Source organism: Ranitomeya imitator, chromosome 3 (assembly GCF_032444005.1).
Source record: "Ranitomeya imitator isolate aRanImi1 chromosome 3, aRanImi1.pri, whole genome shotgun sequence".
Lineage (NCBI taxonomy): Eukaryota > Metazoa > Chordata > Amphibia > Anura > Dendrobatidae > Ranitomeya > Ranitomeya imitator.
Window position 1 is genome coordinate 371,238,591 of NC_091284.1, and position 25,633 is coordinate 371,264,223.

Below are 25,633 nucleotides of genomic sequence, written 5' to 3' on the forward strand. Positions count from 1 at the left end.
TAACCACCAGGTCCATTATTGTCCTGACCACCAGGTCATAACAGGATCCGTTGAAAGCGTTCCAGAGTTATAACCTCATAAAGGGACAGTGGTCAGAATTGTAAAAATTGGCCCGGTCAAACCACCCTTGGGGGTAAAGGGGTTAAAACACAATAATACCAAAAAAATTATATCAAATATCAAAATATGTGACTAGAAATAGTAAAAACCCAAGGTTCTCAGTGAGGACTCAAAGAAAAGGGTGCAAAGAACACAAAAGTAAAAAATAGGCAGTAAAGGGTAACTATCTGTCAAATAAAATAGTTAGACAGGGAACGAATTCATTCAACGCAATCATTAATATAGTTCAGTACATGTATAGTTTACCATTCCTGTAAGGTGAACAATCTAGAACACAATGGAGAGCACGATTACTACCATGTAAATAGATAAATGGTACAGTCTGCACAAAAGCCACAAGTGCATTAGCAAATTCTATGTGAGTGGAACATGAACACAAATGAATATCAAAAGGCCAGGAGCTCCTTTCTCATGTGTGTAGTGTACTGCTCCCAACCCCAACGAGTGTTTCATGTGGGCTTCTTCCAGGGGTTGAGCTGTGTTGGCAGATGCTTTGTGCCCTTATACGTAGTCTCTGACAGGTGTAACCGAAGGACTGTAAATTACAAAACATGCACAGTGAGTACCTAACAAGTTGGTGAACTTACATCACAATTATAGCTTTATCAAGCAGATCTTTGTAGATCGAAATGTCGCAACAAAAGGCAGAATAAATGTGTTGTAAGTTCACCAACTTGTGAGGTGCTGTCCTTTTTCTTCATGTGATGTTAGATGTTTGCCAAGAAGGACTTCTTGGACATGACGTGCGCTTCCATTGTGGATAAAGTTAACCATATGTTTCCATAAGGTGCTGTGAATTACCAATTAGTTGAGTGCATGCACAGTTAGTGTCTGCACCAATAATAGTGTGTTGTGGTCAGCGATCCTCATGACGCGCACGGGTCAAAGGGTCACTTCCTGTGACCTAATATGCCCCTGTCCATCCCATGTGGATGCCGACAGCACATCACAGGGGATGAGACTACACATGCATGCTCGCCACAGATTACATTTTAAGAAGAGCAAGAAAGACCATCTTACGGGAGAGCAAGTAAAGATAAAGTGAGTAAACAAAAGAGGAAATAAAGTGCATAAGTGCAAAGCGATTAAGGTGACTTGTAATATTATAACTGGGTGTACAAGTACCAGGCATACAGTTGTGTTCAAACGTGTACATAACCCAGCAGAATTTTTGCTTTCTTGGCCTTTTTTCAGAGAATATGAATGATGACACAAAAACTTTTTCTCCACTCATGGTTAGTGGTTGGGTGAAGCCATTTATTGTCAAGCTACTGTGTTTTTGCTTTTTGAATCATTACAGCCCAAAACATCCAAATGACCCTGATCAAAAGTTCTCATACCCCATTTCTTATTACCGTGTATTGCCCCCTCTAACATCAATGACAGCTTGAAGTCTTTTCTGGTAGTTGTGGATGAGGTTCTTTATATTCTCAGATGGTAACGCTGCTCACTCTTCTTGGCAAAAAGCCTCCAGTTCCTGTAAATTCCTGGGCTGTCTAGTATGAACTGTGCATTTCAGATCTCCCCAGAGTGGCTCAATGAGGTTGAGGTCAGGAGACTGAGATGGCAACTCCAGAACCTTCACTTTCTTCTGCAGTAGCCAATGACAGGTCGACTTTGCCTTGTGTTTTGGATCATTGTCATGTTGGAATATCCAGGTACGTCCCATGTGCAGCTTCCAGGCTGATGATTGCAAATTTTCCTCCAGTATTTGCTGATAATGTGCTGCATTCATCTTTCCTTCAACTTTGACCAAGTTTCCTGTGCTTTTGTAGCTCACACATCCCTAAAACATCAGTGATCTACCTCCCTGCTTTACAGTAGGAATGGTGTTTTTTTCATCATAGGCCTTGTTGACCTCTCTCCAAATATAACGTTTATGGTTATGGCCAAAAAGTTAAATTTTTGTCTCATCACTCCAAATTTCCTTGTTCCAGAAGTTTGAAGGCTTGTCTATGTGCTGTTTTGCATATTGTAGGTGAGATACTTTGTGGCATTTGCTCAGTAATAGCTTTCTTCTGGCTACTCGACCATGCAGCCCATTTTTCTTAAAGTGCTTTCTTATTGTGCATGTTGAAACAACCACACCGCTAGTTTTCAGAGAGTCCAGTATTTCAGCTGATGTGATTTGTGGGTTTTTCTTTGCATCTCGAACAATTTTGCTGACTGTTGTGTACGCAATTTTTGTTGGTCTACCGGACTGTGGTTTTGTTTTTACAGAGCCCCTGATTTTCCATTTGTTAATCACAGTTTGAACACTGCTGACTGGCATTATCAATTGGTTAGCTTTTTGTATCCCTTTCCTGTTTTATACAGTTCAACTGCCTTTTCCCGTAAATCCGTTAACAGTTCTTTTGCTTTCCCCAAGACTCACAATCCAGAAACGTCAGATCCCACTATTTTTGATAACCATCCAAGGTAAGCAGACTGCTGCGGCCTGGTATCATCAGGCTGGTAAGGTTCATGGATATTGGGTGCTTTTCAGCCTGAAATACCAGGCCACAGCTGTCTGCTCTTTCCTTGGCTGGTTAACAAAAATAGGGGGACCGCACACTATTTTTTTTTTTAAGGAGGTCCCACTATTTGTGCTAACCATCCAAGGTAAGCAGACTACTGCAGCCTGGTGTTATCACTCTGGTAAGGTTCATGGATATGGGATCCTTACTAGCCTGAAATACCAGTCCCAGTAGTCTGCTTTACTCTGACTGGTTAACATACCGTACATAGGGGGACCCCACGCTATTTTTTTTTAAATTATTATTTATTTATTAAAAATGAGGGGACCTCTCTCTGTGCTTTCCTCCACTTCCTGTGTCATGTGCTTCCAGCTGTGTCGTAAGATTCACCTTTGTTTAATTTAGTACACATGCATAGTAAGCTGCGTTCCCGCCCTTAATGTAAATGTGACTAGGAAGATAATGCGGTTTTACCGCATCAAATGAAAGTCTATGGGTAATTTATGCAGCGGAGACTGAGCACCTCAGCTTCATAAATTGACATACTGCGGTCTAGAAAGGCGCGCCACATGTCCGTCTCTGCGGGTGAGCCGCTGGCATTGGGTAAAATTATTATTATATTATGACAGAAATGTACAAAAATATGTATCTCAGTGAGCAGAAATTGGTCTCGTTTCCAATGAATAGGTGATAAATGTCGAGTGAAAGAAAACCCTTTGAACAACTGGTTTTAGTGTAATCTTGCTCTAGCAGACTACAAAGGTGTAATCTTTCCTCTTTCTTTTTAATAGTAATAGAACATACCTTAGAATAATGATGTTTAACAACTCCTATTCTCCATGCAAGTTACTGCCCAGTTGTCTACTAGACGTTCCTAGAAAAGAAGTTATAATCAGAAAATGACCTATTGTTTAAATCAGGTTTTTGTGTTACATTTATTTCTTAAAATATGGCTTTTTTTTTTTACATCACAAACTTTATGAAAAACAAAAACAATATTAGTAATCTTGCAATTTTCACACTGACCATTGGGGCTTTTTTTAAAACTTTTACTTTCTGTCCTTTTGGGAAGAGTTTACAGGAGTTTTCCTATTAGTATAAACGGGATTGCAATGACAGGTGATACCCCTACACACAGCTGATAACACAGGATCTACCAATTCACAGGTCTGCAAAAAAAATTTTTTTCAAGAGCTGTTTTGGTTATTCCACGTAATCTTTATGTTTTTAAGTGCACTGAATGCGAAAATGACCTCCGTTTTGTCATAGGACATCACCCTTTCTGACAATTTAAGTAACTATGGGAATGGGGGAAATGCACTTTCAAACTCATCAGGCAACCAAAAGCTTGAAATGTTTTCAGCATTCGTCCGACGATTTTTTTTGTAGTCAGGGTCTTGTGTATCTTCAATGCATTGATGTGAATTAATTAATAGTAATTTTGACTTTCAAAACCCTAAGATTAAAAAAATACCAAAAATTGAGAAAAATATACTACATTTGAAGAGAATTTTGCATTTTGTGGCAAATCCTGACGTCCAGGATTTTTTTCAATATTTTTTTTCGTTTTCAGCATACCAAAATACATGGAAATTAGATGAAAATAATCAAACAGCTTTTTAGTCGCAGACCTGTGAGGTGATTTCATTCCTCACCTTGCTCCCTTCACAATGACTTTTGCACAGACTCATTAGAATCTTCAATACAAAGAATAGGGTTGTGAGATTCTCACCATTGTGGTTATGTCGATGTCTTGTTTAATTGAAACAAAAGGACGTATAAGTCTAAAAAAGCTCCAGTGGCCATTGTGAGAATTGCAAGAGCTCTGTTTTTTTAATTTTTAATAAAGATTATGATATGGAAATAATTGCCAGCTGCAACATTGCATATTGGGATTGGTGATTTGTGGATCCTCTATTGTCAGCTGTGTATACAGTCCTGCTCATCGTTATTGGTACCCCTTCATTTTTTCATAAACTGTACAATATCTTTAGAAATAAATGGAAATGTGCCATAGTTATATCCTCTGGAATTTTTAAATTAATTTGTTTTTCAACTTACATATTGCAATTTCAAAGAAGCAACAGAATAAACAGCATGTGCAGCAATAAAGGCACCCCTAATTAATACTTGGTTGCACAGCCTTTGGCATTGATGACACCTCCAAACATTTCTTGAAGCCATCTATAAGCTTCTTGCACTTCTCAGCTGGTATTTTCCCTCATCCTTCATTTGCAGTTTGTCCAAGGTCTTGAATGTTTGCAGGGTTCTTTTTCCCAATGGCAGATTTCAGCTCATCCCACAGATTATAAATGGGATTGAGGTCAGGAGTAGGACTCATTGCTGGCCATTCTAAAACAGTCCATTTTTTCTTTTTAAACTATTGCTATGTACTTTTTGTTGTGTGCTTTGGGTCATTGTCTTGCTGGAGGACCCATGATCTTTGACTCAAACCAATTTTCTTACACTGCGTAGGACATTTCTTTCTAAAACCTGTTGATAATTCTCTGATTCCACAATTACTGTCATAAATTCAAAGCCTTCAGTACCAGATGCAGCAAAGCAACCCTACAGCATTATGGATCCTCCACCATGCTTAACTGTTGGTAGAGTATTCTTTTCCTTATAAGCTTCATTGCGCCGTCCGTAAGCAAACTATTCCATTCAATCTAGTCTATGTTATACAGGCCTCATCCACACTTCTGGTTTCTTCCTTGGCCTTCACCCATAAAGCTCTGCTTGGTTTAGTGTGCAGCATATTGCACTTGTTGAAACCACGACCCCAGACTGTTCCGGGTTGGCCTTCAGGTGTTTGGATGATTGAGGTGGTGTTTTTTTTCACCATTTGCACCAACTTTCGAAGATATCTCTTGTCAATTTTCCTCCTTCCGCAACGTCCAGGGAGGTTCTTGACGATTCCATGCTTGGCAAACTTCTTATTAACATTGTGTACTGTTGAAACTGGGATACTAAGGTCTTTGGAGATGGAACTATACCCTTTGAAAATCTTGTGTTTGCTAATAATAGCAGTTCTGATGTCCTCAGACAACTCCTTTTTTCTTCACCATTGTGACAAAGGAACAGGGCTTACCATGTGGCTTTTTAAAACTCTGAAGTCATTATTCATTGGCTAAGTCAAAATGCATGTCCATACTAATTTAATGTAAAGGGTGCCAGTACCAGTGTCACAGCAAGCTTTAGGTTTTTCTATTTTTCTCTCCCATTGTTTTTTTTGTTTTAAATTATTGTTAATAATTTGCTCTTTTGTATTGAACATGAGTACTCTATACAAAAAACTGTTTCACTTGATTCATTTTTTTCAGGAAATATTCTACATTATGTAAGTAAGCTTCATGGGTGCCAATAGCGATGAGCAGGACTGTAGGGGTATAACCTGACATTGTAATCCTGCTGATAGAAAACTTCTATACACTTTTCCTGAAAGTACATATAGTATGAGTCTAAAAAAAAACCCAGTGGCCATTGCGAGAATAGCAAGAGCTCTATTTTTTTAATTTTTAATATAACAAGAGTATAAAGAATCATCTGATTTTCATCTGGAAAAAAGATTAATTTTCATCTCTATTGTCATCCATATTCAATCCGTATGGCATCTTTTTTTTTAATCAACATGGGAAACAATACAATTTTCCATATTGCAGCATATCTGTAAAAATAGAATGCTATGTGGTTAATCTATATGGGATGCGATTTTTTTGTATGCACCCGTATACTTGAATAGGCGAATCTCATCCAAATATGGAAGAACTAGTGCATGCTACCGATTACTAAATGCACAGATTTGGTCTGTAAAAAAAAAGCAAATCTGAATAACCTAATTGAATAACGTTAGTCCCAGTGCTGACCGTGTGATGTCAGTTTTTTCCCATACACTTATAAAAACGGTCATGTAAACTTGGCTAAATAGAGACTTGAAAGACTCAAAAAGTGACAATAGATGATGTGGGTCTGGCACATTCTGTAGAAAATGCTGTAGTTCATGGTTCCACCAACAATGGCAGCAAACTATTCCACAAATGTCACTGCATCTACCTAAAGAGTAATCACAGATGATTATTTTGGTGGGTATTAAGGTCTTGAGAAGGTCACTTGTTGGCTGAGATATTGTCTTCACTGTATGTTTTTACTGTGGGACAGTCGGCCTGTGGTGGCGGTGACTTAATATGCAGATGGTGGGGAGAGAAGCTGTGGTCGTTTCTCCATCACCGCTACTGAAACAGGACTTCATCAAGTAGAGCAGTGACAGAAGATGTGGTAAGAAATAGGGAGAATGAAGAATGGTAGGGAATTTTCAAATAAAGTAGTTAGGGCTTAACGATAGATGTTTATAAAGGGCAGTCTACCTATTGGACCCTTTAAATGGATAGATAACATCACATATTACTTTTTAAGTCTGGTGCACTTGTAGACCATGCAGAGGGGTGGTCTTTCCCAGAATACAGCAGGCTGAGGACAAAGATCACGACCAGACAATTTATTAAGGAACTAATTTTTCCTAACAAGGGAAACTGAGTTACCCCAATAATGCAAGAAAGAAGCACAGTTAAATTTTACACTCACCTAGCCTGGGTCGTCTAGGACCCCTGGACTGCACAACCAATAGGCTCAGGACGTTCTATCAAATACACTATAATTTGCCTGACCTGTGGTTCCACCTAATGTGGTAATTGGGAGAAAATCAAGGGCACAGGTGTAATTAGATGAGTGCAAGAGGCGGGCCCTGCATCGGTGCAGCGCACAGATTCACAAACTCAACAATTCTCTACGATTACAAGTATGTTAGGCTATCCCGAAGCTCATCTAATGTGGTAATCTGGTATCTATACCCAAGCTCATCTAATGTGGTGAGTTTTTAGCTCAGGTTCACACAGCCCTACTAGCAAACAATGTCTCTAATTAAGAATCTATGTTTGGCGCCAAACTCTTTCTCTAAAGTCTGCGTGCCAGCTCCCATCAGGATCCCTGGGTTGGGGCCTGAGCTCAGGACTAACTGGCCGCAATGCGAGCATTCACGAGATTAGCTGTTCAGCTGGTAGGCTGAAGAGTGGTTCCTGGACTTGTCACCTGGAGCGTAGTTTTAGCCTCATAAGCTAGCAGGAGGCCTTCCACATCACAGCAGATGCTTTGGGGGTATACAACAATGAATCCAACCGTAGTCGTCCCCCAAAGTAATTCTTTCTCTATAACAGGAGTCAGAAAAACAAGTAAATTTTTCTTCAGTACTCAGTTTCTAGCACACAGTGCCCTCTGAGATTCAGGATGACATTGGATTGTCCTACTCCAGTCAGCTCTTTGCTCAAACTGAAAAACATGAAGTCTGCAATAGAATCTACTTAAGAAGCAACAGTGAAATCTTGTGAGTGGAATCTGATAATGCAACATTGTCTATTCATTACCATCTCACACATTAACATTTATTGGACGCACACTATTCTGATAGCAACTAAGTACTCTAGCATAGGAACAGCAAAGTGACATATGAAGAATGCATGACAATAGAGCGAGAGTGCATGTAAATAAGTGGCATTCAGAAACTTACATACACCTGTCCTTGGTCCCTTTGAAGATCACCTAACTCCAAAATTGTATTACCTCTACAGAATACGTTTGCTCATTCCTTATATATAATGTGAACTTAGACCTCATTCAGATTTCACAATATTTCTTTTAATTGAAAAAGATGATTTTCATTAATGTTTGGTCAGTGTGGCTGTTTTTCCATTAGTGATTTTCTCAATTATTAAAATTAAAACATTGAAAAGTTTCTTCTGCTTATTACATTGTTAAAACAAAACACATGGATTGCAAAGACATGGTGTCTGTGTGCTGCCTATGATTTCCTAGAACCCATAGAGTTGTATGAGAGATTTTGATCTATAACTCGGATAAAAGATGGAAATGTCTCCAGAATTTGTTTGCAGAAACATGGGTTCCAACAAAAATAGGCTGCAATGATTAAGTGTTTTGTTTCATGAAAAGTACAGATATACAGTTAAATATGGACATCTAAATGAGAAGGAGGTTTTGAAGTAGAAGTAGTGGAGCTCACTTTGCCATTTTGGAGAACTCATCATTATACGATAACACGGCTTCTTACTAAACAAGTTACCTTAAAGCGCTTTACTGCCCTATAGTGACATCTCCTGGTTACACTGAAGAACATACTGCCATTCTTTTAATACTTTCCAAGATATATATGATCTACAAGTAACTAGATTTCATAATTAATCTTTAGTAAACACATTTTGGTCTAAAATATTACAGCTTTTAAAAAATGCTATCTAAATGTTGACATAATATACATTACGTACTTTGTGTTTATACAGGGTGGGCCACGTATATGGATACACCTAAATAAAATGGGAATGGTTGGTGATATCAACTTCCTGTTTGTGGCACATTAGTATATAGGAGGGGGAAAACTTTTCAAGATGGGTGGTGACCATGGCGGCCATTTTTAAGTTGGCCATTTTAAATCGCAGAGATTAACACGTGAGGAGCGGATAGAAAGCTGGATTTAGTAAGGTTGCCATTTGTGAGTAGCTAATATCTGCCAAAGGGATGTTCGACTGATGCCAAATCCGCACTCTGAATTTGCAGAATGGCCAAAACAAAAATTGGAACAGGACCCTCAGTTTACACAGAACATTATGTTCAGTGATGAGGTAAACATTTTTGTGTGGGCCATTTATATGGATTCGCCTAAATCAAATGGGAATGGTGACAGTTTTCTCGGGTAGGGTGTCTTGCCTTGAAATCTGCTGCACTGACGCTGGTACTGCATTCACCAGATATCAACACAATTTCTATCTGCTCCTAACGTGTTAACCTCTGCGAAATGTCAATGGCTGTCATCAAAGTGAAACTTGTAAATAACTCATGAAAGAATAAAGTTATGTTAAAACCACGCACACCATTGTTTTTCTTGTGAAACTCTCAATAAGTTTAATGTGTTACATGACCCTCTTCCCATTGGAAAAAATAAAGTTGGATCCAAAATGGCCGACTTCAAAATGGCCACCATGGTCACCACCCATCTTGAAATGTTTTTCCCTCCCATATACTAATGTGCCACAAACAGGAAGTTGATATCACCAACCATTCCCATTTTATTTTGGTGTATCCATATACATGGCCCACCTTGTACATACAGTGGCATGTAAAGGTTTGAATGTTTGTGCATCCGTGGTCACATTACAGATATTGTGAACAGTTAAACAAGTTAAAGATTATATGATTTCTATAAGGCCTAGAGTTAAAGATGACAAATTTCCTATCTCTTCTAGGCAAAAGAAAAAAAATCCTCCACTCACGGTTAGTGGTTGGGTGAAGTCATTTCTTGTCAAACTACTGTGTTTTCTCTTTCTAAATCATTATGACAACCAAAAACATCCAAATGACCCTGATGAACAGTTCACATACCCCATTTCTTAATACCGTGTATTGCCACCTCTAACACCAATGACAGCTTGAAGTCTTTTGTGGTAGTTGCGGATGAGGTTCTTTATTTTCTCAGATTGTAAAGCTGCCCACTCTTCTTGGCAAAAAGCCTCCAGTTCCTGTAAATTCCTGGGCTGTCTAGCACGAAATGTGCTCTTCAGTTCTCCCCAGAGTGGCTCAAAGATATTGAGGTCAGGGGACTGAGATGGCCACTCTAGAACCTTCAATTTGTTCTGCTATAGCCAATGACAGGTCAACTTGGCCTTGTGCTTTGGATCTTTATCATGTTGGAACGTCTGAGTACGTCCCATGCATAGCTTCTGGGATGATGATTGCAAATTTGCCTTCAGTATTTGCTGATGACATGCTGCATTCATCTTTCCTTCAACTTTGACCAAGTTTCCTGTGCCTTTGTAGCTCACACATCCCCAAAATATCAGTGATCCACCTCCGTGCTTTACAGTAGGAATGGTGTTCCTTTCATCATAGGCCTTGTTGACCCCTCTCCAAATGTAAGGTTTATGGTTGTGGTCAAAAAAGTTCAATTTTGGTCTCATCACTCCAAATTACCATGTTCCAGAAGTTTTGAGGCTTGTGTCATTTGCACAGTAATGGCTTTCTTCTGGCAACTCGACCATGCAGCCCATATTTCTTCAAGTGCCTCCTTATTGTGCCTCTTGAAACAGACACACCGCTAGTTTTCAGAGAGTCCAATATTTCAGTTGATGTTATTTGTCGGTTTTCCTCTGCATCCTGAACAATTTTCCTGGCAGTTGAGGATGACATTTTTGTTGGTCTACCTGACTGTGGTTTTGTCTTTACAGAGCCCCTGATTTTCCATTTGTTAATCACAGTTTGAACGCTGCTGACTGGCATTATCAATTCCTTGGATATCTTTTTGTATCCCTTTCCTGTTTTATATAGTTTAACTACCTTTTCCTGTAGAGCCGTAGACAATTCTTTTGCTTTCCCCGTGACTCACAATCCAGAAACATCAGATGCAAGAGTCTGTCTGGATCCCAGAAGCTCACTTAGCTTTTATGCACACACACTGATTACAAGCAAACAGGTGACAGGTGAGGATGTGATAATGTGTGCAAAACTGTAAAGCGCTGCAGAACATGTTAGCGCTATATAAAAATAAAGATTATTATTATTATTATTACCTTTAGTAGCCGTTCAAACCCATTTGTGTCAACTTCTGTGCATGTTATCTGGCCAAAATCACCAGGGTATGTGAACTTTTGATCAGGGTCATTTGGATGTTTCGATTTGTCATTATAATTTAAAAAGTGAAAACACCGTAGTTTGATAAATGGCTTCACCCAACCACTAACCATGAGTGGAGAAAATGTTTTGGGGTGATCATTCATATTTTTTGGAAAAAAGCCAAGAAAGCAAAAATTCTGCCGGGATATGGAAATGTTTGAGCACAACTGTAAGTCTGTTTTTTGCAAGACTCTATGTAATCTTTTTAGGCTACAAATTGCCATTCACAACATTGAGTGTTCAGTTAACATGCACTTTAATCATGAGTTAACTGCACACATTTAAGTAATTGGAGCATTTTTATTCATACCATGTACCAATCAAAATAGATAATGTGTTAATTTTCGAGGCTTCAAGAAGTAAAATCCACTCATAGAAATGAGTGTGTACTTTGGGTTGCCTAATTCTGATTCACCTGGTTCTGCTTTAGGACAAAATAGAACTGGTAAATAAAGAGGAAAAACATTAGCTAAAGAAGTAATATCAGCATCCTTTTAATGTTTTAACAAGGTTGAGAGCTGTTCCTCGCCCAGCACAGCTTGTCGAAATGTGACAGTATCCTGTAGAGGGACTATTAGGCTATGTGCACACGTATTCTTGGCTACTGCGGATTTTTCCGCAGCAGATTTGATAAATCTGCAGGGCAAAAATGCTGCGTTTTTGCTGCAGATTTACAGCAGATTTACCGCGGTTTTTCTGTAGTTTTCACTGCGGTTTTACAACTGCGGTTTTTCATAGGGGCAGTTGTAAAACCGCTGCAGAATCCGCAGAAAGAAGTGACATGCTGCGGAATGTAAACCGCTGCGTTTCCGCGCTTCTTTTTCTGCAGCATGTGCACAGCGTTTTTGGTTTCCCATAGGTTTACATTGAACTGTAAACGCATGGGAAACTGCTGCGGATCCGCAGGTCTTAAAACATCAGGGGCACAAGGTCCTTGAGGATATGTATCTCCATACAACTTCTCATAAGGAATTAGGCGCACTTTAGTCTTCATTAAGACTAGCATGTAAAACCCAAAATAATGAATAGGGCCCTTAACCTCTCACATTTGCAACAGAGTTCCCACCTATTTCTATCCTACACAAACCCATCGTGCCGATACCCCGGATTCTCTGCCTATTTCTTCTCTTCATGCCCCACCACTGCAACTGCTGTGTGGCACACTGACCCAAATACTTCCAAAAAAGTGCAGACAGACACTGTCCCTGAATACAATAGTGCCAGAAAGCTAGTGCCAAACAGACGCTAGTAGTACACCACATAGTAATAGTGCCAAATTTTGTACAGACACAATAATAGCTTTCTGTTCAGCTATTCTAAACAGTAATAGTGCGCCTCTTAGTGCCTCACACAGAAAGAAGTGCCCCCTTTATGTCCCTAAACATTAATAATGCTCATTAAAAGTAAAAATTCCACCACATGAACTCCTTTGAAGGTTACATTTCCCTGAGTGCCACCTTTGAAGTAGTCATGGCCATGAGTTCCGCTTAAAAGGTAATAATGTCCCTTAGCACCCCTTTAAATTTCTCCTTTAGAAAATAAAAATGTCCACAGGTGTCTCCTTCAAAAAAATAATGCCCCACTGTATGTACTTAAATAAGTCTTCCTCCTCCATTCAAAAAAAGTTTACACTCACCTAACCTGATCCCCGATGACCACATTGACTAAGTTCTTTTCTCTTCTGCACACTGAACGAGCTGGCTCCGGCACCACAATCCAATGGCCTAATTGTGCTCCTTGTGCCAGGACAGAGATATCTTGTAGGAGGTAGGTCTATAGCAGCCTGTGGCCTACAAGATTGAGAGCGTACAGTATCCAACTGTTTTGGTCTACTGATAATGCCAATACCGTTCGCTCAATGGGTCTTTGGTCCACTGTGCAAGAAGTCTAGGACAACTGTCTTGGATCTTTAGTGCTTTAGTGCTGAAAACACCATTGATCCTGTGTAAGAGAAACTAAATGAAAATTCATAGCACACAGGAGCAATGAGCCCTCTCTCTTCCAGTGAGCCACAGAATCTTCCCTACCTTTCCACGTGTTCCTGCTAGCCTCGATCTTCAAATTAAAGTCAAAAGTGTGTGCTACACTGAAGTAAGATGGTGCCAGAACAAAGTTAAAAATGAATAAATGACCAACACCAAGTGTCCTGGTGTTTTATCTTCCTCCATATTTTTTCAATGAAAATTCACCATGCCTTGGTATTCAAGCAATGGAGTTTCTCTAAACAGGTTCCTATCAACCAGTAGCAATGGACACAGAGGGATTAGTCTACCTCTCGTCAAGTAGTCAGTAGCAGTTGCATTATCTCCCTCTATGTAAAGTTAAGTCTTGTAGTCAACACAGCAATTCCTCACAATTTTGGCTTTTTTTATAGACTTAGACAGCTGTTTCATGATTCTTGTCCCTCATCATTAAAAACATTGAAGTAGCATGCCAGCTAGCTCTTCTAATTGAGAACTGGTAGCCATGACCACTCTAGCGGCTTATCCAACCCAACAAGACCCTACGTAATGCTAGTGATGGGCAAGGGATCAGAAGTAGCTGTTTGGGTGGGTGTTGGGTGTTTGGTTTCGGTGTTATTCATAGTCATGTTTGAAGTCTTTTCTTGGGTAAGACCTTAATTTACAGGGTAGCTAACTATAGGCTGCAATAGAGTTTTTTTTTAATTTCTGGAGAAGAGTTATTTTGCATACTATTTTATAATTTTATGTTTTGATCTATTAGATGTCTATTTTCCTCACAAAAAGTGTTACATGTTTATTCATTTTTCTTATTAAAATTCCTTCAGATAAATGAGGCCTATGTAAAGATTCACTCTTTTCCCACTTAAAGGGAACCGGTCATGTTGTACATGTAGTCCGTTCCGTGGATAGAACAGTATAGAGAAGGAGGAGCTGAGCGGAGCGATGTACAGGTTTGTTGGAAATAATTTCAGAATAACTTACATTTTATTCATTGAAGTTTGTATGCATATAAGTCCAGTGGGCAGTCCAACGAGTGACTGACAGCTATCTCTGCATGCAGTCATACAGGAAATGCTATGAGTCACTGAGAGGGACTCATATGCCTACAAATATTTCAATGAATAAAATTCAAGTTTTACTGAAACTTTTCCAATGAAAATAGATATCAATCTTATCAGCTCATCCCGCTCTATAACATTGTACCTAAAGATCTTATTCCGTTTTCACCATGCAGGTTCCTTTTAAAGCAGTGCGTACAAAACGAGTTGTAATAGAGGCTATATAAAGGTAGAACATCACATGTAGTCCACTAATGATACGATGACGCTTCTTTACAGTCTTCCTTAGCATATCCTCATTACTGTGTTCTCTGCAGGTACCCTAGAAGATTCATGTAGTGCCCCCAGTGACAACATAAATGGAACTCAATCCAAGTTCAGAATGTCAGAACTACCGGCAACTTAAAGTTCATGGAGCAGATGATATGAATTTCAGATTTTTCCCTTTACCAGGCATGTACAGACTTGCATTTGTCATCAGACACAGCAGATACTGAGACAACCACAAGGGTGGCACAGACCTCCTCCAATCAGCCGGCTTTGCATGCACTCAGTGCTGGAGAGTTACTATGCAGTTTGGACTGTTCACTGTGCTTGTGTTGATCTTGATGGATATTGCAGACAGCAGCAAGGTTGTGAAGGGGAGGAGACACAGGAGACGTAAGTACAACTCCCACCAATCTGTAACTCAATGTCACTATTTCGCAGCTATTACATTTTTTTTTAAATGTTAAAATGTTACGTTAACATTTTTTTCAGTCTTCATTAAATGTTAGTAGTATTATTTAACTTACTGATCTTCGGGAGTCATCATCATGTTCAACATTTCAGTTTGATGTCAGTAAATGAAAACTTTTCTAAGCAAAGACAACAGAAAAACGGTAAAAATCGTAGGAAAATGTACCTTGATGTCTTTTTCAGTTTTTCAGTGATTAAAAATGATGATATATTAAATAAATTGCATTAAGTATACAACAATACATTACAGAGTGAGTGCTCTGCTAAGGACCTTTTTCATCACATTCTGCTTTTGTGTCCCTGCAAAGCTCCCAGCGACCCAGCGAGGTTTCACATCGGTTAATTAAATATTAAAAAGTGTGTTCCCCTGCAGTAAACACATATTTAAAAGGGATCAATTTGGTATCTAAAAGACGCGGCTCTTTTTGGTGAGCGGAGCCGAGATATTCCACAGGTCTTTACATTACAGATGGTACTTGTACAAACCGTGAAGACATCACAGAATAACATATAACTCTATAGATACAAAGAGGAGTGAGGGCCCTGCTGCTCGCAAGCTACAATCTAACGAAATAGGGGAGACATGTAATGTGTATGGTAAAAAGTGCTTGTATTGTACGGTATGGCCACAGTGTAAATGAATGCTGCGAGGGACTAGATTCAGAGAAAAATGTTGGAAGAGCAAAACCGGAATAGTTATGTGAGGTGAGGCAATAAGCCAGTCTAAAGGAATGAGTTTTTAGGTCACACTTAAAGCTGTGGAATTATTTAAACTGCTGGTAATTAATCAAATTGTCTGGGGTAGTGCATTCCAGAGAAGTGGCGCAGCACAAGAGAAGTCTTAGGGATGGGTGTAGGTGGTTCGGATTATTGATAATGTTAGTCTTAGGTGATTAGCAGAACGGAGAGCACAGGTAGAGTGGAAGACAGATGAAGGATGAGATGTAGGGTGGTGATGAACCGTCAAGCGCAAGTGATACGTTTATATTGGACACTGTAGTGGATGGGCAACAAGTGCAATGACTGGCACAGGGTAGAGGTATCGGTGTAGTGGTTAGAAAGTAATATGATCCTGGCTGCTGCATTTAGGACGGATTGGAGAGGGGAAAGTTTAGGAAGAGGGAGGCCAGTATCACCAGAACTGATTAGTGATTTTATGGACTTCTAGTAAAGATATTTTAAGCTATCTCCGTTTGGAGCCGAATTTCTACTTTTCTACTTGTTATTGCTGAGCACACCAGTCAAATTCTTGGCACCCACGATGTTCCATTGATTCGTCCCGGGTCCAACAGCTACATTATGAAGATGGTGAGCGTTGTTCATTTTTCTATTTCGATTAGTAGAGAGTTGCAATAGTAGAGACGATAATGAACTAGAGCAACAGTAAAAGTTTTTGCAGAGGTGAGAAAAGGTAGCATTCTGAAGATGTGTTTGAGGTGCAGCTGGTATGAGTAAGTGATCAGATGTAGGGAGTGAAGGAAAGATCTGAGTCAAATATAAACCCAAGACAGTGAGCATGTTGCTGGGGAGTAATGATGGAACCAAAAATGGAAATTGTAATATTGGGTTTAAGAAGGTTAGTAGAGGGGGGAAATACAAGAAGTTCAGCTTTTGACAGATTCAGTTGTGCATAAAGGGAGGACATAATGTTAGAGACCATCACTAATAGGACATTCTGTCCCCATGTGGTATTATGTTATTGAGCCCTATTGGGGAACCGTAAACTGGAAATTGCCTCCCTTAACGCCAAACCTATATGTGTGTATGTAAAGAGAGAGTGATGTATATGTAATGTCTGAAATGTATATGTAGGATTGTATAAAATGTATGATTTATATGTGTGTTATGTATGAGTACATATGTGGTATGTATGTATAATGATTATGATACATGTGTTTGTTATGTACATCCATGTGTGTAATGAATGTATGGGTAAGCAGTATATATTTCTGCTTGCATCATAAATCAGTACTACATATGTGTGTGGTGCAGCAGAACTACAAATGTAAGTAGTATAATGGTAATATGCATGTGTACATGTATTACATTACTATGTATGTGTATGATATATACACTGTGTGCAGAATTATTAGGCAAGTTGTATTTTGATCACATGATACTTTTTATACATGTTGTCCTACTCCAAGCTGTTCAGGCTTGAGAGCCAACTACCAATTAAGTAAATCAGGTGATGTGCATCTCTGTAATGAGGAGGGGTGTTGTCTAATGACATCAAAACCCTATATAAGGTGTGCTTAATTATTAGGCAACTTCCTTTCCTTTGGCAAAATGTGTCAGAAGAGAGATTTGACAGGCTCTGAAAAGTCCAAAATTGTGAGATGTTTTGCAGAGGGATGCAGCAGTCTTGAAATTGCCAAACTTTTGCAGCGTGATCACCGAACAATCAAGCGTTTCATGGCAAATAGCCAACAGGGTCACAAGAAGCGTGTTGGGCAAAAAAGGTGCAAAATAACTGCCCATCAATTGAGGAAAATCAAGCGTGAAGCTGCCAAGATGCCATTTGCCACCAGTTTTGCCATATTTCAGAGCTGCAACGTTACTGGAGTAACAAAAAGCACAAGGTGTGCGATACTCAGGGACATGGCCAAGGTAAGGAAGGCTGAAAAACGACCACTTTTAAACGAGAAACATAAGATAAAACGTCAAGACTGGACCAACGAATATCTTAAGAATGACTTTTCAAAGGTTTTGTGGACTGATGAAATGAGAGTGACTCTTGATGGGCCAGAGGCTGGATCAATAAGGGCAGAGAGCTCCACTCCGGCTCAGATGCCAGCAAGGTGGAGGTGGGGTACTGGTATGGGCTGGTATCATCAAAGATCAACTTGTGGACCTTTTCGGGTTGAGGATGGAGTGAAGCTGAACTCCCAGACCTACTGCCAGTTTCTGGAAGACAACTTCTTCAAGCAGTGGTACAGGAAAAAGTTGGTACCGTTCAAGAAAAACATGATTTTCATGCAGGAAAATGCTCCATCACATGCCTCCAACTAATCCACAGCGTGGCTGGCCAGTAAAGGTCTCAGAGAAGAAAAAATAATGACATGGCCCCCTTGTTCACCTGATCTGAACCCCATAGAGAACCTGTGGTCCCTCATAAAATGTGAGATCTACAGGGAGGGAAAACAGTACACCTCTCGGAACAGTGTCTGGGAGGCTGTGGTGGCTGCAGCACGCAATGGTGATCGTAAACAGATCAAGCAACTGACAGAATCTATGGATGGAAGACTATTAAGTGTCATCATAAAGAAAGGTGGCTATTTTGGTCACTAATTTTGGGGGGGTTTGTTTTTGCATGTCAGAAATGTTTATTTCTAAATTTTGTGCAGTTATATTGGTTTACCTGGTGAAAATAAACAAGTGAGATGGGAATATATTTGTTTTTTTTTAAGTTGCCTAATAATTCTGCACAGTAACAGTTACCTGCACAAACAGATATCCTCCTAAGATAGCCAAATCTAAAAAAAAAAACACTCCAACTTCCAAAAATATTAAGCTTTGATTTTTATGAGTCTTTTGGGTTGATTGAGAACATAGTTGTTGATCAAAAATAAAAATAATCCTCTAAACTACAACTTGCCTAATAATTCTGCACACAGTGTAGTTTGAAAATTAAAATAAAAAAGGGATGATATAAGCGCTGCTGAGTGTGAACGACAAGCTTCATAGCTTCATATGAATTGGATAAAAGAATAAGGGCTACGCGTTTCAACTTTGGACACATGTATTCCTCAGGCCAGGCATGTATGTTAAAAGAACTTAAATGGGCAAAAAGGAAAGAAAAGCTTTACACACTGACATCATGGAGTCAACGGTCAGAGCAGGTGAACAAATAGGATAAAGGTAAAATACGTAATGCTAACACATGTTGGTGAGCAATATATACTAGGAAGATAATAATGTAAGCATTCAATGTTAAAATGTGAGCACTAAAAGAAGGTTACACACTAACATCATGGGGTGAAAAGTATAAAAGTATATAATAGATAAAGCCAAACAACATAGAACACAATATAATTTAGGAATAATGAGGTAAAACTCTCACTTAAAAATAAAACACTTAACTTATCAGTCTCTGTGTGCTGGAGGAAGGTGCCTGGAAGATTCCACAGCTGTGCCTCAGGCAGCGTGAGATGTCTCCGATCCGGTCCCGCAGATGAGCAATGCACTTTCTCCTTGCGAGGACGAATCCTCAGGGTTCTTCGGCATGTGATCTCCTGATCCGTGCGCATGGTGGGGTGATGGTTGGTGGCACAGAAGAAGAAGCAGAGAGTTCAGTGAGCAAGGTCGCACTAGGAGCACATAGTCCAGCGGACAGGCCTGGGCTGGTCCTCAGCAGGCACCACAAGGATGGGACTAAGCGGTGCCTCACCGGTGGTGAGCGGAGCAAAGTTCTGCACTTTATCCTGGTCACTACCCAGTGAGGAAGTCTCTCTGGGCTGAGGGCAGGATGCGTCGGCAGTCTCGCTAGCTGGGGGTATAGGCACAACTAGCGGATGTGGGTCCATGAAGAGGGAGTTAACAGTCTTACTACTCACAAGCTCGGTCCCCGCCACTGTCCTGTCTTCCCGCTCAAACTGCTATTTAAGTCCGTTAATCACCATGAGAAAAATTATGGAGTACTAAGTTCACAAAGCATGTATAAAAATGTGTATAAACTTTATTAATAAATTGGCGGTGGCGGCGATACACAGGTCCGGCACTACATCTCAGTATGGGTAAGCATTAGTGTTAGAATATGACTACATACCATTGGGTTGTTACTGAACTTTGATCACGTGATGTGGCACTATGCCTAATGGTAGGGACACAGTGCAGATGCTTCCCTGAGTTACATGTGAGCACTAAGCACTTTATTTCATGTTATTTGGCTGGATATATACCTGTGGCTGACCTGATCCCTTATTATTAGTGTTGTTATTATTATTTTTGTACGTGTTGTTATTTTGATTTGTATGGAATTTATTAATAAAGTTTATACACATTTTTATACATGCTTTGCGGACTTATTACTCCATAATTTTTCTCATGGTGATTATTGTATTCAGGAGTGTCCTCTCAAATCGAGACTGCTGTAGGCAGTGTGTCAAATTGTGATGCATGCTTTAGGCATCCCATTATGTAAAGTGTTTCTATTGGGTTGGAATTATGCTATTTAAGTCCGACCTGCCCCCATCAGTCATGTGCCCTGTGCTGCTCCGGTAAGTAATCTCTTCCCCTGCAACACTGATGACAGCCCTGATGGTTTCGGTCCAGATACGCAGGAGAGACCGTTAGCTTGGTTCTCCTCCCTACAACTACATAGACAAAAGTGGAAGCAAAGATACAAACACTTGCAACGGAGACTGATAGAAACAATAGTATAGTGTAGAATGTAATGTACTGTTCTTAATGAATAAGGCGGGAAGGTAAAATATAAACACTTAGGGGAAGTGCTGGAAAATGTGGTACTACATCGAAGGTCACCAACCACAAAAACATGGCCTAATAGAAATGACATGGTAAAATTAGTGGTAAAGGTACAGAGAAGGCTAAAGATCAGATGCTGGGACTTGCAGTGCTGAATCAAGAAACAACCAGTAATCAGTACATAACAGAAGGCTGTCTCAACCACCTCATTAAAGAAACTTTTCCATCCATTTTTTTTAATTAAATGTGTGTATGTGCATGTAATGTAGTGCTAGTGTGTTAATGTACTCAGCCACCACTGCTTTCTCCGGGATCCAGTACTGTTCTCTATTTCTGAGTAACATCAATCCTCTGCAGACTCTCTGGGTCACAATGCACTCTATGTGACCCGCAAGTGAATTTTACAATGTAACCCTATAGACCTTGTGGGGGTTGTACTCGTTCAGGTGCAGCGGGTGGCAATCAGGAGGCACGTTCCTTTAAAAGTTCACTGGGTTTATTCAACAACTCCAAAAACAGAAAACAAATAGCCTTTAGTTCAGGCAAAAGAAAATACCAATGTCCAGCACTTCAGGCTCAGTCCTGGAGCCTCAACACACATTGGAGGCTTTCATCTCCCCACATACAGGTCCTGTGTTAAGCATTAGGCTACATTATATAGTTCTAACCACACCCAGGAACCCATCACATGATTAGTCACGTGGTAGTGACATCATTGCAGGTCCTCAAACACATATAGAGATATGATGATGCCCCTACCTATGGGTAAGGTATATGGGTAGCCAGACCCTCCCATCTCTCACAGCTACCCGTAACCCGGACCCAAGTGAACTAAATGATCCCTTATTGCTTATGTGCATTAAAGAAAACACTCCGGGTTACATCACAGAGACAAGCCATCTCTGCAACACATACCTTCCGTCGACTATATGACCTTTAGCAACACTACATACCTCCGCCTCTGCCTAAAGCCATGGTGCTTGGCACTTTCCCCCATTAGACAAGGGATTATTGAGAAGGCATCAGCATTACCTTGTAGCTTTCCTGCCCTATGTTCTACATGGAAGCTGAAGCCCTGCAGGGCTAAGAACCAACGGATGACCCTAGCATTTCTACCCTTCACTTCCCTCATTCACCTGAGTGGGGCATGGTCAGATATCAATCTAAACTTACGTCCCAGCAGATAGTATCGTAATGTGTCCACCGCCCACTTTATGGCCAAGCACTCCTTCTCTATGACCGAGTAATTTCTTTCACATGATGACAGCTTCATACTCAGGTAGAGAACAGGATGCTCCTCCCCATGTATCTCCTGGGAAAGGACTGCTCCTACCCCAACATCAGAGGCGTCTGTCTGAAGAATAAATTCTTTCTTAAAGTCCAGGGCCATCAGAACGGGTTGCTTACACAGAGCCCCTTTCATTTCTTGGAAGGCTGACTTTTTCTCTTCGGACCATTTAACCATTACTGGTTTTGCCCCCTTTAGAAGATCGGTCAGAGGCGCAGCCACCATGGCGAAGTTTGGGATGAACCTCCTGTAATATCCCACAATTCCCAGGAAGGCTCCAACCTGCTTTTTGGAGAGTGGTCTTGGCCATATTTGAATTGCCTCCACTTTACTGATTTGGGGTTTAATTTCGCCACAACCCACTACATATCCCAGGTACTTGGCATCTTCTTTACCCAAGGCACACTTCTTCGGGTTTATTGTAAATCCCGCTTCCCTTAGAGTATCAAACACTACTTGGACCTTTTCCAGATGACTTTCCCAGTCAGGGCTAAAGATGATGATATCATCCAGGTACCCAGCAGCGTATGGCTTATGGGGTGCAAGGATTCTATCCATAGCCCTCTGAAAGGTCGCGGGAGCTCTCCGCAAGCCAAATGGCATCCGGACATACTGGAAGCATCCGTCTGGTGTAGAAAATGCATTCTTCTCCTTGGCTTCCTGTGCCATGGGGATCTGCCAATACCCCTTCGTCAAATCCAAGGTGGCTATGTACCTGGCGGGCCCAAGTCTTTTGATAAGCTCATCAACGTGTGGCATGGGATATGCGGTGATCTTGGAAACCTCATTCAACTTCCGATAGTCGCTGCAGAACCTGTATTCACCATAATGTTTTGGGACCAGGATAATTGGGCTCGACCAACCGCTCTTGGATTCCTCAATGACTCTAAGCTTCAGCATATGCTCCACCTCCTTGGAGATTACTTCTAGACGAGCCTCAGGAATTCGATAGGGCTTCACGTTCACCTGCACATGTGTCTCTGTCAGGATCTCATGCTCTACGACCTTTGTGAACCCTGGCAACTCTGAAAACAGGTCCCTGTTCTTCTGGAGTAACTCCCAGCACTGCTGTTTCTGGGCCTTTGATAATGTCTCTGCTATAGTAACCCCTCCAACCTCACCTTCTGGGTTGCCCAGTAAAAATGGAGTTACCGCCTGCTCTTTATCTTGCCATGGCTTGATGAAGTTGACATGGTAAACTTGGATTGCTTTCCGTCTTCCTGGTTGTTGGATCTTATAGTTTACCTCACCAAGCTTCTCGACCACCTCATATGGCCCTTACCATTTGGCCAAGAACTTGCACTCCACTGTCGGAACTAGCACAAGAACTCGGGCTCCCAGATTGAACTGCCTCACTTGCTGACCGGTTGTAGACTCTGGCCTGAGCTTCTTGTGCCTGGCGGAGGTGTTCTTTCACGATGGGCATCACCTTCGAAAGTCTTTGCTGCATCAGTGCCACATGCTCAATGACGCTTCTATGGGGCATGACTTCGGCTTCCCAGGTTTCCTTGGCTATATCCAGGAGACCTCATGGATGTCAGCCATACAGAAGCTCGAATGGCGAGAACCCCATGAAGGCCTGTGGAACTTCACGGATGGAAAACAGCAGATATGGTAAGAGGCAGTCTCAGTCTCTTCCATCCTTCTCTATGGCTTTTCTTAGCATGCTCTTCAGTGTCTTGTTAAACCTTTCAACAAGGCCAAGGCCATCTGACTGAGGATGGTACACTGAAGTCCTCAACTGGGAGATTTTCAGGACTTTGCACAACTCCCTCAAACACCGTCAGAAAGGCCTCAACATCATCCCCAGGGGTCATTTTCTGCAATGCGCGTCTTACTGCCTTCCGGACGTGGGCGTCATCAGCCAGACCTGGGGTTGGGGCACTCATCTTGCCCTGGATGGCGGTTGCCAGAAGCTGCATCTGCTGCCCTTGCCCCTGCTGGCTCTGTTGTATCTGCTGCAACAACTGCCTGTTGGTCTCTTGCTACTGTGACTGCAACTGGACCAAGTGTTTCAGCAGGTCCTCCATTTTTACCGGCAATGCTTGCTGACTTACTGCAGACTTGACCCAGAACATGTAGTAACAGTCTCACGTCTCCGCTGGGAACGCTGCCCGCACGTCTAACACCAATTGCAGGGGTTGTACTCGCTCAGGTGCAGCGGGTGGCAATCAGGAGGCACGTTCCTTTAAAAGTTCACTGGGTTTATTCAACAACTCACAGCATGGTGTCAGAAGCTTTCAGTACAGGTATAATGCACTGCAATGCTAGTGCACTGCAATGCATTATACCTGCAATCAAAGTGAAAAAAGTGAAAGTCCCATAAATGGACTAGGTAAAAAAGGAAAGATTTAAAAAAATATATATTTAAAAAATTACAAAATAATAATATAATAATAATAATAATAACAATACACTACTAATTACACATTTTTATGTAAAAAAAAAAATTAAATAAAAAAAAGTACATGTATCGCCGTGTCTGGAAAAATCCGATCTATAAAAGTGTGACAATAGTTAACCCCTTCAGTGAAGGCTGTAAAAAACACACAAAAAAGTAGCAAACTATGCTTTATCATCATACTGCTTAGAAAAAGTGGAATAAAACGCGATCAAAAAGACCAATGTAAATATAAATATTATCACTGAAAACGCCGTCTTGTCCTGCAAAAAACAAGTCACCATACAGCTCCATCAGCTGAAAAATAAAAGAGTTATAGCTCTCAGAATAAAGCAATGCAAAAATAATTATTTTTTCTATGAAAGTGTTTTGCTTTTATTGTGTAAAAGCGCCAAAACATAAAAAAATATGGCATTGCTGTAATCGCACTGACCTGGAGAATAAAACTGACTTATCTATTTTACCACACGCAGAATGGAGGGGGAAAAAACAATTCCTGAATTGCTGGTTTTTGTTGTTTGACAGAAGCCAAACACAAAAAAGTATATAAATCTGGTATCCCTGTAATCGCACCGACCTGACGAATAAAGTCACCTAATCACTTATACCGCACGAGGAACAACGTTAAAAAAAAATTCTTTACCTACTGTGGATTTGTTCATTCTGCCTCCCAAAGATTGCAGTAAGGCTCAGCGCACATTTATCCTGTGCTCTACACCGAGAGCGTATACCAGGGTTTCTGTGTATATCTCTGAAATACATGATTCAGACAGAACTGTCGGGAGGAGATTCTCTATTATGAAGTACATGGAGGCACTGTGAATGCCATAGGACCTGTGATCCGACGGTGTCTGTCTTTTTAGGCCTGCATAAAAACGTGGTCCACCATAGTTTTGTGTACCTCTGAAAAGGACAGCGCTGAACAGAGGCCAGACGGAGTCCAGAGTAACTCTGCTGCCTCATTATAGTGAATGGATCCATCAGGGGTTTTATCTGTCATGTAGCTTAGAGATTTAGATGGAAATCCCAAAGTGTGTGCTCAGCGTAGAGTGCTAGATAAATGTGATCTCAAACGTTATGAAAAATGTTCCCAATAAAAGCTTCAACTCAATCCACAAAAAAAGTAAGTCCCCACTCATCTGTTAACAGAAATATAGGAGGCTTCCACGTTACAGGTAGCACAAAGAGTCTGGAAAAGCAAAATGGCTCATTGCTCCCACAAAGAAATTCTGATAATTCTGCTCTCCCAAATCCAAATGCCCCCTCCCTTCTGAGTCCCAGTGTGCATAAACTACCTTTAGCATTTACATTTGGCAGGGGTATAATTTTCAAAATGGGGTCACTTGGGAGGTGGGAAATTGTGGGACAAATTATGGTGCCAATTTTACCCACTTTTTGTGTGAAAATGCTAAATCTGGGGCTAAAGCAAATATTTTGTTGTAAAAATGAAA

General features: G+C 40.6%; 1 protein-coding gene across 1 annotated transcript in view; it reads left to right on the forward strand.

Moving 5' to 3' along the window:
• RSPO1 (R-spondin 1) overlaps positions 1 to 25,633 on the forward strand; it is a 221,349-nt gene that overhangs the window by 100,901 nt on the left and 94,815 nt on the right. The window contains exon 2 of the mRNA XM_069756909.1: positions 14,646 to 14,988. Coding sequence (XP_069613010.1) covers positions 14,898 to 14,988 — 91 coding nt within the window. The 5' untranslated portion in view covers positions 14,646 to 14,897. The remainder of the gene's footprint in view (positions 1 to 14,645; positions 14,989 to 25,633) is intronic.